Source organism: Lactuca sativa, chromosome 8 (assembly GCF_002870075.4).
Source record: "Lactuca sativa cultivar Salinas chromosome 8, Lsat_Salinas_v11, whole genome shotgun sequence".
NCBI classification, from domain to species: domain Eukaryota; kingdom Viridiplantae; phylum Streptophyta; class Magnoliopsida; order Asterales; family Asteraceae; genus Lactuca; species Lactuca sativa.
This window is the reverse complement of record NC_056630.2, coordinates 229380575-229396694: the sequence shown is the minus strand read 5'-3', so window position 1 is coordinate 229396694 and position 16120 is coordinate 229380575. Positions and strand designations below refer to the sequence as shown.

Sequence of the window (16120 nt, the reverse complement as noted above, 5' to 3'; positions counted from 1 at the left end):
AACACATGGTACAAGAGAAAATGAGAGAGAGAAAGTAGAGAGAGAGAGGATGAAGTAAGTTAATGAAACCAATTAAACAATCCGCTAAAGAGGGAGTGGTACTGGGGGTAACTCTATTGCTAATTAAGATTTTACCTTGATTGTTTTGTATTTTTTTTTAATTGAGTGGGTTGAGAAAGATAAGATTTCCGTGTGTTATGGATTGGGAAAGATGAAGAGAAATAAAAAAGAAAAGCTGATGTGACAGTGAGTTCAGTGGGTTGGGAGAGAATGACTCCCTCCTCCCTAATGAAGAACATCTACTTGGAAAAAATGATATCCCCTGATCTTAAAGATGACAATTTCACGATTCTTTCTTACTTTGTGTAATGGTGTCTTATTGATCAATCCGATGGATGAATAACACATATGTGATTGTGGTGTTTATATAGAGAGACAAAATTTATGTTAAGAGGAGATGAATCAATTGATATTCCCCCATAAATTTTTCTCATATTTATGTGTTTAATTTATCAATTACACATCCATGAGTAAGTTATATAACCATATAGATTTAGTCCTTTAAGTTATAGACAATATGTCATTTTCATCATGTTATATATACTTAAGTCTAGGGACTTGTTATGTTAATTGTTATGTTATTATGACAAATATTACGATACATAATATAATTGTACTCAACTGATAATAACATTAAAAAATAATCTGATGACCACATTAATGGGTTATTTTCCAACATCAACTTCTTATGGTTTCTTATTGTACACAAAGTTGAACTTGTCATGTCCTCCACTTTAAATTCATTGGATGGACCGACGGAACGCTACCCCCCCCCCCCCCCCCCCCCCCCCCCCCCACCAAATTGTGTTGAAACTTTTTTAGGGATTTGCATCCAAAAGAAATAAGATTGTTGCTGATTCTCATATTTCGAGTCTTCTGAATTGCCGATCCAAGCCTTGGCCAATGCAAATTCTCTCTAAATGTAAGAATGTTGTGAAAATTAAGAATGTAAGAATTAGCTTTACTTTTTTGCTTCAGTTAACATGTTTTCTTAACATTGACATGGCTTGAGCGGCTTGAATCCATTTGGAACTTAAGAATGTAAGAATGATGGGAAAATTAAGAGATATTTGTTAAGAATGATGTGAAAAAAATGAGTAGATTAAAATAGTTTTATATAGGTTTTTTTTTTTTTTTTTTTTTTTTTTAAATAGTCGTTCGTTGGCAATGGTCACCATTAGAGAGGGAAGCTTGGGGGAAATACCGTGATTTAGGTTCAAAATAGCCATTAAAATATAGTAAAATATATGGTACCATCAAATGTATAGGGTGTTGTACCCAAGCTGCATCCCTTCTTTTTGCGGTGTCACTTCCATTCCATCTGGACTAAGATAATAAACATTAAGAGGATCAAAGTGGACAACTATACACCACCCAAAATTTTTTATTACATATTATATATACTTTTATTTAAAAATAAAGGTTTTGGGTTTCTCGGGATATTTAATTTTTCAGGACAAACCTAGATAATAGAATATAATCAACATAAATCATTGATTTACACGATTCACTCAAAAAAAATTAAACCAAAAAATCTTGAAAATCATATTCCACGAAATGTTTTACTTGACACTATCAACAAAACATAAGGATTAAGGAATCAATAGCTACAAAACTGATGAAACTAAACAAGGCCTTCGAAGTTTGAACCATAATCGTGCAAGAATAATACTAGAGAGAAATGAGTGTATAATGCTATAATACACAAACAAATGGAATTACGCCACTACTCTTCATCGAAGTCTAAGCACATCATATATGCATCTCGATCTAAAGAATAGTAACCCTTCAAAAGAGTCTCGATTTCAAAACCGAGTTTCTTGTATAGATTCATTGCTGGAGTTCTCAAAGGATCCACATGAAGCGATACACGGTTTATAAGCTTACTCCTGCATTTCTTTATTACTGCTTTCAATAGTGCATCTCCATGCCCTTGTCTTCTATAATTCTCCTTCACTAGTATATATCGGTAACAAAAAACCACAAATTAAAAATAAAGAAAAATTCATAACCTAAAAATTCATAAATTAGGTAAAACAAAGCAACAGATAATAAAATCGATTTCCCAGTTAATCCATTAGCCCTGTTTTTACATATATCAAGAATAAAAACAATCAAACTGGGATCATGGTTCAGAGTTCAGACACCTAACGCAGAGGATGAAAAAAGAAGGAAATTGACGATGATACCTGCGATTGCAGTGATGATGGCAGAAAATGAAGTACATGAATACATGACATAGCCAGCAAGGTCACCATTAATTTCCATGTAGATTAAACCGTTGTTTTTGTTCTTGAGTTCATCATCGAACGATCGAGGGTATGATTGGTGTTCGGGGAAAGTTTTCTTCTCTAGACTTGCTATTTCACCGACTACCTTAGCCCAGCTGGTTGAGTTCCAGTGGAGTTCAGTCAACACAACGGAACTACCGGCCATATATCTGTCAATTCCGCCGCCGACCGCCGTGGGTCTCGAAATACCCAAATTTAGAAAGAATTGGGTCCATCATATATTCTCGTGCTTATATTTTCCATAGTTACCCGAATAGTCCATGTGGTTTGGAGTAATCTGCGGTTATAGTATTAATTTTTGTTTAACTCGGATTATCTTAATGTTTTAATTTTGTTTTGGATTTAGTCTCTATTAGACCTAAAATGACTATTTGTCCTTCATTATATATTTTTATTTTATTATTATTTACCTTAATGTTAATTGAAATGGCCAAACTCCACCCTTTACCACGTCTATCATGTCCACCACCACAACTACCACCACCAACACCACCATAACTACCACCACCAACACAGACTCCGCATCCATCTCTACCTCTAATGTATTACTACTACCACTATATCAATCTTGTAAAAATCAAAACATAAATGAAAATTGTCTATATATAATGGATATAGCGTTCATCAAAGAATCTATGTACATGACCCTCAATATCACCGCCCTTGTATCAGATAACTTATGCACAATGCAGAACAAAATCAACACAATTCTAATTACATTACATATAAATTTGAGTTATTTGTGATTTCCAACATAAAACTATTGAATATGAATCTAAGAACATGAATGCCTACTACCACCAGTAGTAGCATAAACCCAAAAATTATGTGTAACGCCAAGGTTTTCACAGTAGGTACACCCTAAAAACAACATTTTTATAAAAATAATTATTTTAAACATTTTGGTGTACACTGGTACTCTAGAGCACGCGAAGCTATCATCAGGGATCATACTAGCCACAAGTATAGGACTCGAGCCGGGCGCTACTATCTCTAACCTACAAAACAATTACAAACAAACACCGTAAGCCACACAACTTAGTTAATAACAAGTACAATAATGTAAATCACATAATCATAAAAATATCACACATATCAAAAGCAATTCATCAACATTTATATTCATAAATCTCCCTTAGGAGATCTAACAAATATATCTTTAAATTCCCAGGCAACCTTGAACTTATGCTCAATAACTACCACAAAGATCATCGTGTCAGCTCGTGACACATCAACGAGTAACAATAATGTCAGCCCATGGCACATCAATGAATAACAACAGTGTCAACCCATGACATATCAACATATAAGAACGGTGTCAGCCCGTGACACATCAACAAACAACATCGTGTCAACCCGCGACACATCAATAGAACCTTTGTCTCATATAATTCCCTTGCATGAATAACATACCATATTGTGGTACATGTTTATCTCTATAACACCGCAACATCAACTGTATGATATTCAATCATTGACACTACGTATCATTCACATCTCGTGACACACATTTATCACAAACAACATATTTTAGAATAGTGTTACTCACCTGATTAGCTGAAAGACACATCAACTTCGGTCCATGACCTACACTGCTTTCTAGCTCGTCAAATGCCAATACCTAACCAACACTTATTAAGTTCCTCAAAACTAGTCACAGTCCAATACTTGCTATACTCCATGACTATTTGTCACTAAACTCATTACACTCGATAATACAATCACGATAGGTTTAACCCGAATATACCACATCGGGTAATAGTAGCATATCACGAACACTCATATCACCATAAGATCTATTTACGAATCTTACCAACATATCCGTAATAGCACCATATCACAAACACTCATAACATATATTCTAGTATAACAAACCTCGAGCAACATCTCCCATCGAAAATGCCAAAAATCCCCAAATGACATGAAAACTCGTATATTCATAAACTGGGCTGCACTACATCGTCACCATATATGTGTCACATCGTGGTGATCAGTCGAACCTTGGTTTCGCCACGTGTCACACTCTCCAACCACATGTCTCGGTCACTCATCATATGTCATGTTGTGATAATCTATTGGTCACGTCGTGATAAACAAAGGTTGACCCTTGACTAGACTTCTGTTGACTTTTTCTGAATAACAACCTACTTTTATCTCAACTTCAAATAGTTGTACCTTTCTCATACGAACCCCATTTTTTACAAACTTTATTTCTACGGAATCCTCATCTCACAAACTAAAACATTCCTCAACTATCTTTTGTTAAATAACATTTCTCAAATTAAAGAAACTCAGGGCTTATCTCACATTTTCATCTGATAACAATCTATATCTCTTGGAGTAATGCATGTTAAGAAGAAAGATATTACAAGTTCTTCCATCCTTCATGAAATTACGTCCCCAGATTCTCCTGAAATCTCGTACTACAATTCAGGAGTCCTACTAACTTATAGTCTTTCCAAGAAGAATTATCTAACCATATCACCCACTTTAATTCTCTTCTGATCATTAACACTTTTCTCGAGTCTCACAATGAATAAGCATTACTTTGTGAGAAATTCATATTGTAGAAGATCACACATATTGAGGATAGAAAATCATATACTACCCTTAGCTATATGTACTTAGTTGTAACTTGTCTATCATTTTCATTATCTTTATAACAGGTAGTACTCACTTACTACTTATTTAAAATCAATTATTTCTATTAGCCTATAACACTCGTTCAAGGTATTTTTCATTTTCAACCCAAAAGTTTATTCCCTTGCAAAATAGGCCCTTATGTTGGGCGTACATGGAGTGTACGTTGGACGTAATCCTATGGTGGGATCGCAGATTGTCGTGAGTACGCTAAGCGTACATAGGGGTACGGTGGGCGTACTCGAGCTTGCCCTAAAACCCAAAAATTTGGGGTGTGAGCCCTATTTAAGGGCATTAACTCCCTTTGGAACATCTTATAACCAACCTCCACTCCTATCAGCCCCATCTGAAAACCCTAAATCTTATGTGTGAGTTTTGGAGCTCTTAAGTGATATTTTGGTGATTAGTGGTGGTGAAGAAAGATCTTTGGAGAAGTGGTGTTGCCCTCAAGCTTTTGGATCCAAAATCTACCCATCTTTGTGCACCTCCAGAAGGAATAAAGCTTTAGACTTGATGCATATTTCTTTGGATCTAGCTATATAGTAAGATTTGGTCATTTTGGTCCCATAGCCGTAGATCTTTGGAGTTTGAGCAACTCCAGACCGAATGAGGAGTGTTTCCTTTCTTTTAAGGGTCTTATAATTCATAAAAATGGGACCTTGATCTTTCCCAATCATGCTTAATAGATCTATTAAGCTTTTTCATCATATATAAGACTTAGGGTTGGATTTTGGACTCATTGTATCCATGAAAAGGCATAAAGGTTGCAACTTTATGATTGTAGATGTTATTTAGAGTTAGATCTAAAGTTTGGACGTTAAATCTTAAAGCATTAAGACCTTAATAGAGAGTATAGACTTCTGAAGGGTACAATGGGCGTACTGGGTTGCTGGTCCGTAATCCTTCCCAACTCAAGGTAGTACACGGGGCATAATAGGAGGTATGTGGGGCGTACTCCTAAAAAATCCATTGGGGTATTTTTGGGATTTGGGTCGTTAGGGTTTTGGGCCTTTTATTTTGGGTCATGCAAGGGAAGGAAAAAATGGTATTTTCCCTTGGTAAGATAAATTATGATACGGACCATTGATTATGGGTTAAACCCTGATTATTAATTAGGGTGGGTTTTGAGTAGTGTGAGGAGTCATGATAGCAACAACTTGAGTGTGTTATTCAGTTATCTTTAGTTAGATGCGAGTCTTCTTACTGTGTTTGTGGGTTGAAGGCACCAATGTCGAACCACCAAATTGTTTATGTAGTGTGCTAGTTGTTATGTGACTCTTACATGTTTCTATGATTGTGTTGAAATAAACCCCAGGGTGTCACACCCCCAAACCGAAACGGCGGAAACGTTCGGGGGCGGATGACGTCATGTAAGTATCACAACACATGCATTATAGTAATGAAAGTACAACCAACCATTGCATTAATAGGTATAAGTTTTACATAAGTGTTTTAAACATTACATATTCTAATATCAAGGAAATGAAAAAGACAACAGAATTCGCAGTCCGGTGCTAAGCTGTCTTCTCGAAACTCCGGGTGTACCTGTCTACTAGAGTCCTGAGAATACAAGTCGATTTTGAAAGAATATACGCATAAAGCTGGTGAGTTCATAAGCGATTAATTTCGGTGGAAAATGTTTCTTTGATCCTTTTGAAAAGTGTTTCTTAAGAAAATCCTATATTTTCTTATGAAATGTGTTTGAATATCCGTTAGTTATTTGTTAAACAATTTGTTTATGGAAGACTGAGTTATCCCAGGAAAATCCTATATTTTCCTTAAAAGTTGATGGTTGGTTATCTGTTCTAGTTTGAGGTGTACAAGTATCTACCATACTTATATCGTTAGACGTAGTTTTCTTGAAAAATCCTATTCGCTCCCTGTGAGGTATATTAGCCTTATTACATAAATAAAACTAATCAATACTTAGTGAACTAAATCCTAAAGGTATTATTAATACCTTCTTGTAATCAAATCAACTATTACCATGAGGTTAGTTTGCTTGTTTCATTATTACAAAAGTAAATTACTGCTATCTAGCTTGCGAGTGTCATAACCATACTTAGACTTGATATGGGACGTAACGGGACCAGTATCTTTTTATGACTTTGTCACCCTTGGACCTATCGGTCCAGCTGTAGCTAGTAGCAAGGTGCGAAATAGTCAGTCCTGTATAGATCTATACACAACAATCACGCTCTCCCTACAAGAGATTTTGGTTACAAGTGCTAGTCCTACACTCTCGAATCTGGTGGGAGTGTTACCAAGGACATGTCTCCAATTTGGAATAACAAATTTACAAGTAATAATATATAAAATCCTGTTTATGGTTTGCATGAATCCTTTATAAAAAGTTACATTTTTCTACCTCATTCATAAGTTCATTATCCTAGTTTTGAAAACTATTTCTACGAGTTGATTTTTTAATCGTTTGGTAAAAACTGTTTTCCATGTTAGAAGCATTATGAAAATATAATTATCTTAAACAAAATAATATATTTTGAGCACAAGTTTCCTTGTACTTTTACTTTTATCCCCCCTGAAAACATTAAATACACTAAAAATGTAGGGGTATGAACTCACCGCTTTGGCGTAGGATTTGAATGTAAGACCAATATGGATGATGAGTGTCTACTGAAGCCTCGAACACAATTGGACCCTATTTAATATGTACTAACACATATATGATTCAAATTAGGGTATTTTACGACTAGACATGATAGGAAACCACTCTAAGGACTCAGGAACACTTGAACTAAGTGTTAAAACCCTATGTGATTGAGCAAAGGAGTGTATGGCCACCCTAAAGGTGTGTGCGGCAGAGGGTGTACGGTCTATGAGTGTACGACCGTACACTCATGATGAGGGGTGCTTTTGTGGCATTTCCAAGGTTCTACAAGCATCCAAGGAGTGTTCCAGGTCCCATACTTAGTGGTTTTGCAAGTTTAAGGATAAATATGAACATCAAAGTGGGTGTTTACAGTACTGGGAGGTGTGTGCGACCGTACAAATGGTTGTGCGGACGTACAGAGGGGTGTGCGGCCTTAAACTATTCATCCATGCCCAAAATATCGATTTTTCAAGAGAATCAAGGCTCGGGTCATGCCCAACTAGAAGATAGAGGCCAAATTCTCACTTTGGAGGGGCTTTAAGGTGTGTACGGCCACCTTATGAAGGTGTGCGGCCGTACACCCTCAAAAGATGAAGAACAAGGCCTAAAACATGAAGAATCAAGGAAATCTTTCAAGTATAACGAGGTAAGGGATGAATCACTTACGTTTTTGATGCCTTTGGAGTGTTCTTCGATGAAGATTCTAGAGAGAGAAAGTAGCAGGGTGCAGCCAAAGGAAGAAAAGAGTGAAAGAGAGGGGTCTCCTCATATTTATAGGGGTGGGTGACCTACCACCCTGGGTGTGCAGTTGCAGGGTGGGTGTGCGGCCATGAGGGGTGTGTACGGCCGTACGCCCATGTGTGCGACCGCAAACTCCTCCAAAAGGGCTATATGGCCCGGTTTTGTCACTATACGACTTATTGACTCATTCCTAACCTCAATCCCAGCTGTATTCAAGTTTAGAATGCCTAAATGAACCCTTAAACAGTGTTAGAAGACAACATATATGGTTTTAACATTGGTTGAGTTGACTAGGTATACATGGTGGCAATTCGGGTTGTCACACAGGGCTGGGCCCATTATTACATGATTGCGTTAAAATAAGCCCCAAGGATGGGCCATGAGTCTATAATGGGTTGAAAGAAATGGGCCCCCAAGGCTAGGCCCATGACGGTATATTTGGGTTGGAATATACCCATGGGTTAGGCCCAGTTGTATGTTTGGTATGTGGTACTTTGGGAAAACTCACTAAGTTTTATGCTTACAGTTTATGTTTATAATTTCAAGTACTTCTGGTATGAAAGGGAAGGACTCAATGTGATGGCCCAACATCATCACCTCTTGATTTCTGCATTATATTGGATATTTGCACTATGATGTTTTTGATATTGTATTTTGTGATTAACTTAGAGATATTTGATGAATGAAACTATTGGTTTTAAAATGAAAAAGTTTATCATTTTTTTTGAGTCCTTACAAGTTGGTATCAAATCCTTGGTTTGAGATATTCAGGCACACTTTTGGGTGTTTCAGAACTCAAAATAAGGAAATTATAATTTTTTCACAAGAAAAATTTAATTTCTTAGAAGATTTTTACCAAGTAGGAAGGGGATGTGATGCGTGTAATCAACTGAGCTCAAGTAAGTGGTTCCCAAAATCCCTATACCTATGTGTTATGATTAGTATGCCTGAGGAGTGTTCTTTGATGAAGATTCTAGAGAGAGAAAGTAGTAGGGTGCAGCTAAAGGAAGAAAAGAGTGAATGAGAGGGGTCTCCTCATATTTATTGGGTGACCCACCACCCTAGGTGTGCGGTTGAGGGGTGGGTGTGTGGCCATGAGGGGTATGTACGGCCATACACCCATGTGTACGGCCGCACACTCCTCCAAAAGGGGTATATGGCCCGGTTTTGGTTACTATACGACTTTTTGACTCATTCCTAACCTTAATCCCAACTGTATTCAAGTTTAGAACGCCTAAATGAACCCTTAAACAGTGTTAGAAGACAATAAATACGGTTTTAACATTGGTTGAGTTGACTTGGTATACATGGTGGCAATTGGGGTTGTCACATCATCCCCCCGATAAAGGGAATTTCGTCCCGATCAAGATTAAAGATACAACTTGAGGATCTAGAAAAGATGGGGGTAATCTTGTTTCCTTGGATTCTCATGCTCCCAAGTGAATCCAAGTTCCCCCCTTGGCATTCCAGTGGACCTTCACTATCGGGATGTGACGTTATTTCACTCGCTTGACTTCTCGCTTTGTGAGTTCGAATGATTCCTACATGAAGTGTAGACTCTCATTTAACTCGACATTGTCGGGGAATCGCAAGTGTCTCATCGGACAATCACTTATTTAGGTTTGACACGTGGAATGCAGGATGGATGTTACTAAGCGCTTGAGGTAACTGGAGTTTGTACGATCTTTTTAGTCATCTTTCGGATGTTTTCAGGACTCACGAGAGTACTGTCGGGGACTTGACTCTTCACTAGTTACGTGTCACCCACCTCAGCCCAGCACAAAAGGGATCTATACCTACGACGATAGAGGACTTCGAATGGCGCAACCTTGATGTGGGTAAGGTCGTCGTTGTTGTAAGAAAGTTCAACTAAGGGTAGATGAGTGTCCCACGACCTGCCCTAGTTGATGTCGCAGTCCCTCGGCGTATCATTCAATGCCTGGATTGTCCTCTCACTGTATTCATCTATCAGCGGATGATAAGTCATGCTCATATCTAACTTTGTTTCAAAAGCCTTTTGCAGCGATTGACAGATTCACGAGGTAAACTTCCTAACGGGTCGAAGGTAACGATTATAGGTATCCCATGAAAATGGATTATTTCTCGAAGGTATACACAGGTGAGTCTTTCCTTTTTGCGTTCGGGCTCTCGTTGGATGCTTCAGTGGATCTTCACTGTTGTATCCACTGATTCCGATTCATACTCTTCGCATGAATACCTTCGGGTTTTGAAGAGAGATGAATTTTTGAAGTTCTCATCTAGTTTTCCATTACGAACGACGAGAGTTTTTTGATCGAACGATGTAACATAGACTCAGTCGGGCTAAACTAGATGGCGACGTAGAATCGTGTGTTAAGTTCGTCCGAAAGGATCATTTTGTTAGCACATTAGTGCCCCTGAATGAATATCTCTGGTGTTTGCTGTGTTGCTTTGAAATTGAAGGGTACCACGAGTGCGAGGGTTCTGATACTCCGAACTCGGGAACTTTTATGAAATGGTTGTTACTAGATTTTCCTATAATCGCTTGGTGTATGCAAGTTATGTACAACTACAACTGACTCTAACACTTTCACTAAGCTTTCATAATTTACTCATCAGACCTTCAACTCTTATAGGAATTTTGCGATTTGATTTGGACGAGTAAGTAATCATAATCATGAACAAATTATTGGGGTTTTTCAAAAACATACCAAAACATAGCAGGTTTCTTTGATGCTTCCTCGTCCTTTGAGGTCAGACTCCTCCTGCTCCCCCGTTGTTCTTCTCTGTTGGGCAGTCTCTTTTGAAATGTCCCATTTCTCCACACGTACCACACACTTGAACTATGCTAGCATCGGTAGTGTAAGTGTTGTGTTGAGTTGGGGTCTTTACGAAACGAGCTTCCTGGCCATCCTTAACCCTTGGACAATTTCTTTTGAAATGTCCAGGTTCACCACAATTGTAGCAAAACTGACCCATGTTTACGCCAAAAATCGAGATGTTTGGTTGTATAGGTGTCCTACAGTACCATGTGGGGTGTCCTTGCCTGTTGCAGTTCTTACATTGAAGTTTGCGGCACTTTCCTACGTGGTGGAAGTTACATTTCTCGCAATTTGAAAGTTTTCCGGCATATTGCCGCACTGGCGTTGGCACTGGTTGGGTGGATGTGGTGGTTGTAGGAGTTATCTCGAGTTTTCGTCTCTTGGCAAGTTTTTGAGATGACATGTACTTCCTCTCGGTCTAGAATTTCCGTTTGGTGCTCCTAGGTTTGGGAGTTGGAAAGTCCTCCTGAATAAGCCCTTGTTGGTTTCCGGGGGTGTTGCTACAGTTCGAGGTGTGGAAACTGTTCCCATTCCCATTTAGGTTGTTAGCATTAAGAACAGCTAGGGCGGCTGCTGTGACAGTAGCTTGGAACATGACTGAGTCCATCTAGAGGACTGGTGTCTTACCAGAGGGTTGGTTACGTTCCTTCGGCGACATGATCTGCTACATGTCGAGAAAATGAACTTGTGAGCGACAATGGTTGCCTCTGGATGTATTCTAAATGTTTATGTGAATGAAAATTTCCCATTTTGTCATCTGGTTCTCATGGATTCGGCCCACATCCCTATGATGTGGTCCTAGCAGGAATAGAAGTAGTTTTTCTAGAATGGTTAGAGACCAAGTGTTATCCGAACTAAGTTATCTTCAATTGGTGAACATTGATTTTCGATTTTTCAAAAAGATTTGGAAACAATCCATAATAAGGCCCACATAACACAGTCTTATGAATCCTTCGATGATCAGTTTAGTGGGCTGGCTGGAAAGTTGTTGCATTCCCATCGGCATTAGACGATATGAATGTTTAGCTATAGGGGCAGCTTCGGGAATTAAGTCCATATGAAACAGGACTTGTCGTTCGAGAGAAATCCCTGGAAGATTATTAGGAAAAAAGTCAGGAAAATTGCAGATTTCGGGGAAAGCTCTTGTGGTCTTTAACCTTTGCATTCCATGCACTCTATGAATTAGAAATGCAAAGCATTCCTTCAGTAAGTACTTCGGGGTTTTGATGTATGAGATGAGACGAAATTTCTGTGACATCCCCAAAATCATGGCCAGAAAAGGCCAATTTTTGTTTATGCTTTGTTTAAAAATCAGAGAAACATTTTAAATAAAAGTGTCGAGGATTTGTCCCAAAACAAAATATGATAAAGATTTATCAAAAGCATTTCCATAGAAATGTATTTCATTAAATTATTTGGGATGTCATGTTCATACAGATCAAAAGTATAAACAGTACAATATAAGCATTACTACATTATTTCATATCTACAGGCCTATATCCGTAATCCCTCATCCAAAACATCTCATCTATGCTCATGCGCCACTACCTGTAATACAAGAAACTGAGTGGGTCAGGCTTGGGAGCCTGGTGAGCACATAGGGTTTTCAACCCAAAATAAATAAGTTATTTATTTTCATCAATCAACAATAACCCGATTACCCGTTCCCGTTATCCTCAGTTTACGTCCCTAAACACCTATCATAAGGGACCTAGCCTAAGGATCATCGTCGGGACGGACACTACTGCTAAGGGGATTCCTTAGCAATAAATGTCCTAAAGGAAACCATGTGGGGGATGGAGTACACCAGTGAACACATCGTTCACAAAACCTATAGGTGGCGAGCCTGCTAGTGTTCCACTGGACTGTCTAGAAGAGTTCGTGGTCATCATCGACACTCCGCTAGATGACATAATCAACAACATCAACATCGAGGCCTCTCATCATTTTATCACACATCACCTATTACATCTACCCATGTTTTACCCCAACATTTCCGTAGATATAAAATACATATACAGTTCAAATCATTGAAAACATGTATAACAATGTTCATCCAGCATAGATAGCAAGTATTCAAATAATATGCACACATAACACGTAATTTATATAAAATACTTCATATCTATGTGTAAGCTGAAAGTAACTATGCACTCACATGAAAGGTGGTGATTTAACACTCGGACAATGCTTTGATACTCTTAAAACAATTTTCCTTCGATAAAACCTAGTATCAATAGCACTAGGGTTTAGTCTAACGATAACCGTGACAAATTAATATTCTGACTATTGTTATTATTATATAAGCGTTAATAACACTCAATATAACTCATAATAATAGCCCAAATAATTATTTTAAGGACCTAATAACATTCCTATAATTATTTGAAAGCTATATTAAAAATTGCGTAAGTGTAGCTCACTTACAGTGGATTTTAACGAAAACCGGAACTTATTTGGAGCAGTGTTTCGAAACCAAAAGACCCTTTTTCTCTGGACTCCGGGAGCCTCGGGGCTTCCCTAGGGTGCTAGGGGTTTTATCTAGGGCTTAGGGTGGGGTTAGAACACTTAGAGAGAGAAATATTTTAGAGAGAGAGTGAGTTTTGATGCAAGAAAAATGGCTGCCCTCGCTGCCTTTTTATAGCCTGCGATGCCTCGGTACGCTGGGCGTACCTCGGACCTACGCTGGGCGTAACACCTCGTTCGTACAGCCACTTGTCCGAGCCTCCTTGGTGTGACGTGGACCTTCCGAAGCCAAACGATTCCGAACACGGGGCGTTCCGGGTCTCGTACGCGGGGTGTAGGGCGAGGCGACGTGTCCTTCATCCGAAGCTAGCCGTGATCAGCAAGCGACGGTCAGGATTGAGCCACGTCATCAATCCATGCATCAGCTTCACAAATTCGCTTTCCAACTTTAAAAATTCATAACTTTCGCGTACGAACTCCTTTTTTGACGTTCTTTATATCCACGCGAAGGTGGGAATGTACTCTACAACTTTCGTTTAGACTCCGTCGGCTAATTTTGAGTCGATTTTAAATTTTATATTATTAACAGGACGGGACAGGATTGGTCCATTAAATCCTCATAATTTCTTCATTCGATGTCCGTTTCCGCCCATCTTTTTCTCGTTACGCTACTCTTAACGAGATCTTCGATTCTCGTTTAGGTCGTGTCGGCTACTCGATCTAATATTCGAATTTCGTGCTGTACACTACTAATCCGAAACTTCGAAAAATCATAACTTCTTCATACAAAGTCAGATTTGGGCGTTCTTTTTATCGATGTTCTTAGTTCAATATATTCTACGACTCTCGTTTAGAGCGCTAAGGCTAAATCTCGCTCTATCGTAAATTCACTATTTACGCCTCGCGGTATTGTGCCGGTTCCGTCGCGAAACTTCGACGGGTCATAACGTCTTCGTTATAACTCGGATTTCGGTGTTCCTTATATCCCCAGAATCCTTGTTTCGAAAGCTACAATGTTGTGTAAAGATATCTGACTTATCTCATACTTTAATTTTGATGCTTATTTTTATTCTTTATTAATTGTACATTTATAATTAAATAATAAGCACATAAATACACATAATTCACATAATACTCAAATATTTTATCTTTATTACTTCAAGAAGAGTTACAATAGTTGACCTAGACTATTACATTGCCAAAAATGCTTAGCCCTGAAACCCGGACATTACAATTCTCCCCCCTTAGGATGATTCCGTCCCGGAATCATGCATCAACAAATAGATGTGGATAGCGACTCATCATGTCATCCTCTGTTTCCCAAGTGAAATTCAGACCATTGGAATGTTTCCATCGGACTAGCACTAAGTCGACCATCTTGCGTCGTAACTTCTTAGTCTTACGGTCAACAATTGCCTCAGGCTCTTCCATCAGCCTCCTATTCTCATCCATTCTTAACTCCGAGATTGGAATTATGTTGGGAACATCTCCCGTGAATTTCCTCAAATAACACACATGGAAGGTGTTATGAATACCATCGGGTTCTTTGGGCAATTCTAGTTTGTAAGCTTGGTTCCTAATCTTCTGAAGAACCTTAAACGGTCCAATAAACCTTGGACTCAACTTTCCTCGTTTCCCAAATCGTATAAGTCCCTTCCACGGTGAGACTTTTAGCAAAACCGAATCCCCAACTTCGAAGGTTATCGGTCGTCTTTTCTTGTCAGCATAGCTCTTCTGACGATCCTGGGCTGCTAACATTCTTTCCCTAATCACCTTCAACTTCTCAGCAGTCTCATGGACTATCTTGGGGCCCATAAACTGCTTCTCTCCGGCTTCAAGCCAACAAGACGGCGTACGACACTTCTGTCCATACAAGAGTTGATAAGGTGTCATCTTGATGCTCGAGTGGAAACTGTTGTTGTAGGAAAATTCTACCAGAGGTAAGTGTTCGTCCCAATTCCCTTGGAATTCGAGGGTACATGCTCTCATCATATCTTCCAGTGTTTGAATCGTTCTTTCGCTCTGGCCATCAGTTTGTGGATGGTAAGCCGTACTCAAACATAATTTTGTACCCAACTCCTCCTGTAGACTCCTCCAAAACCTCGACATGAAACGACTATCACGATCTGATACAATCGTAAGAGGTACACCGTGAAGTCTTACAATTTCTTTCACGTAAGCATTTGCGAGCTTATCCATAGACCACTTCTCGTTGGCTGCTATGAAGTGTGCACTCTTGGTGAAACGATCCACGACCACCCAAATCATGTCGTGTCCGTTCTTCGTCCTGGGCAGTTTAGTCACAAAATCCATGGTGATTTCCTCCCATTTACCTATGGGTACAGGCAAAGGTTCTAAACTCCCATATGGTTTCTGATGTTGTGCCTTAACTCTTGCACATGTCACACACTCGGTCACATACTTTGCAACATCGAGCTTCATCGTCGGCCACCAGTAGTAGGGTTTTAGGTCCCTATACATTTTAGTGCTACCAGGATGAATTGAGTACA

General features: G+C 38.8%; 1 protein-coding gene across 1 annotated transcript; it reads right to left on the bottom strand.

The window, feature by feature from the left end:
* Window positions 1–1581: 1581 nt before the first annotated feature.
* Window positions 1582–2588, bottom strand: LOC111905627 (uncharacterized). The gene is made up of 2 exons (XM_023901319.3): window positions 2250–2588; window positions 1582–2016 (listed from the first exon to the last, which is right to left on the bottom strand). Exons 1-2 carry the CDS (start codon window positions 2494–2496, stop codon window positions 1787–1789), a joined length of 477 nt encoding a protein of 158 aa, XP_023757087.1. The 5' UTR covers window positions 2497–2588; the 3' UTR covers window positions 1582–1786.
* Window positions 2589–16120: the final 13532 nt, after the last annotated feature.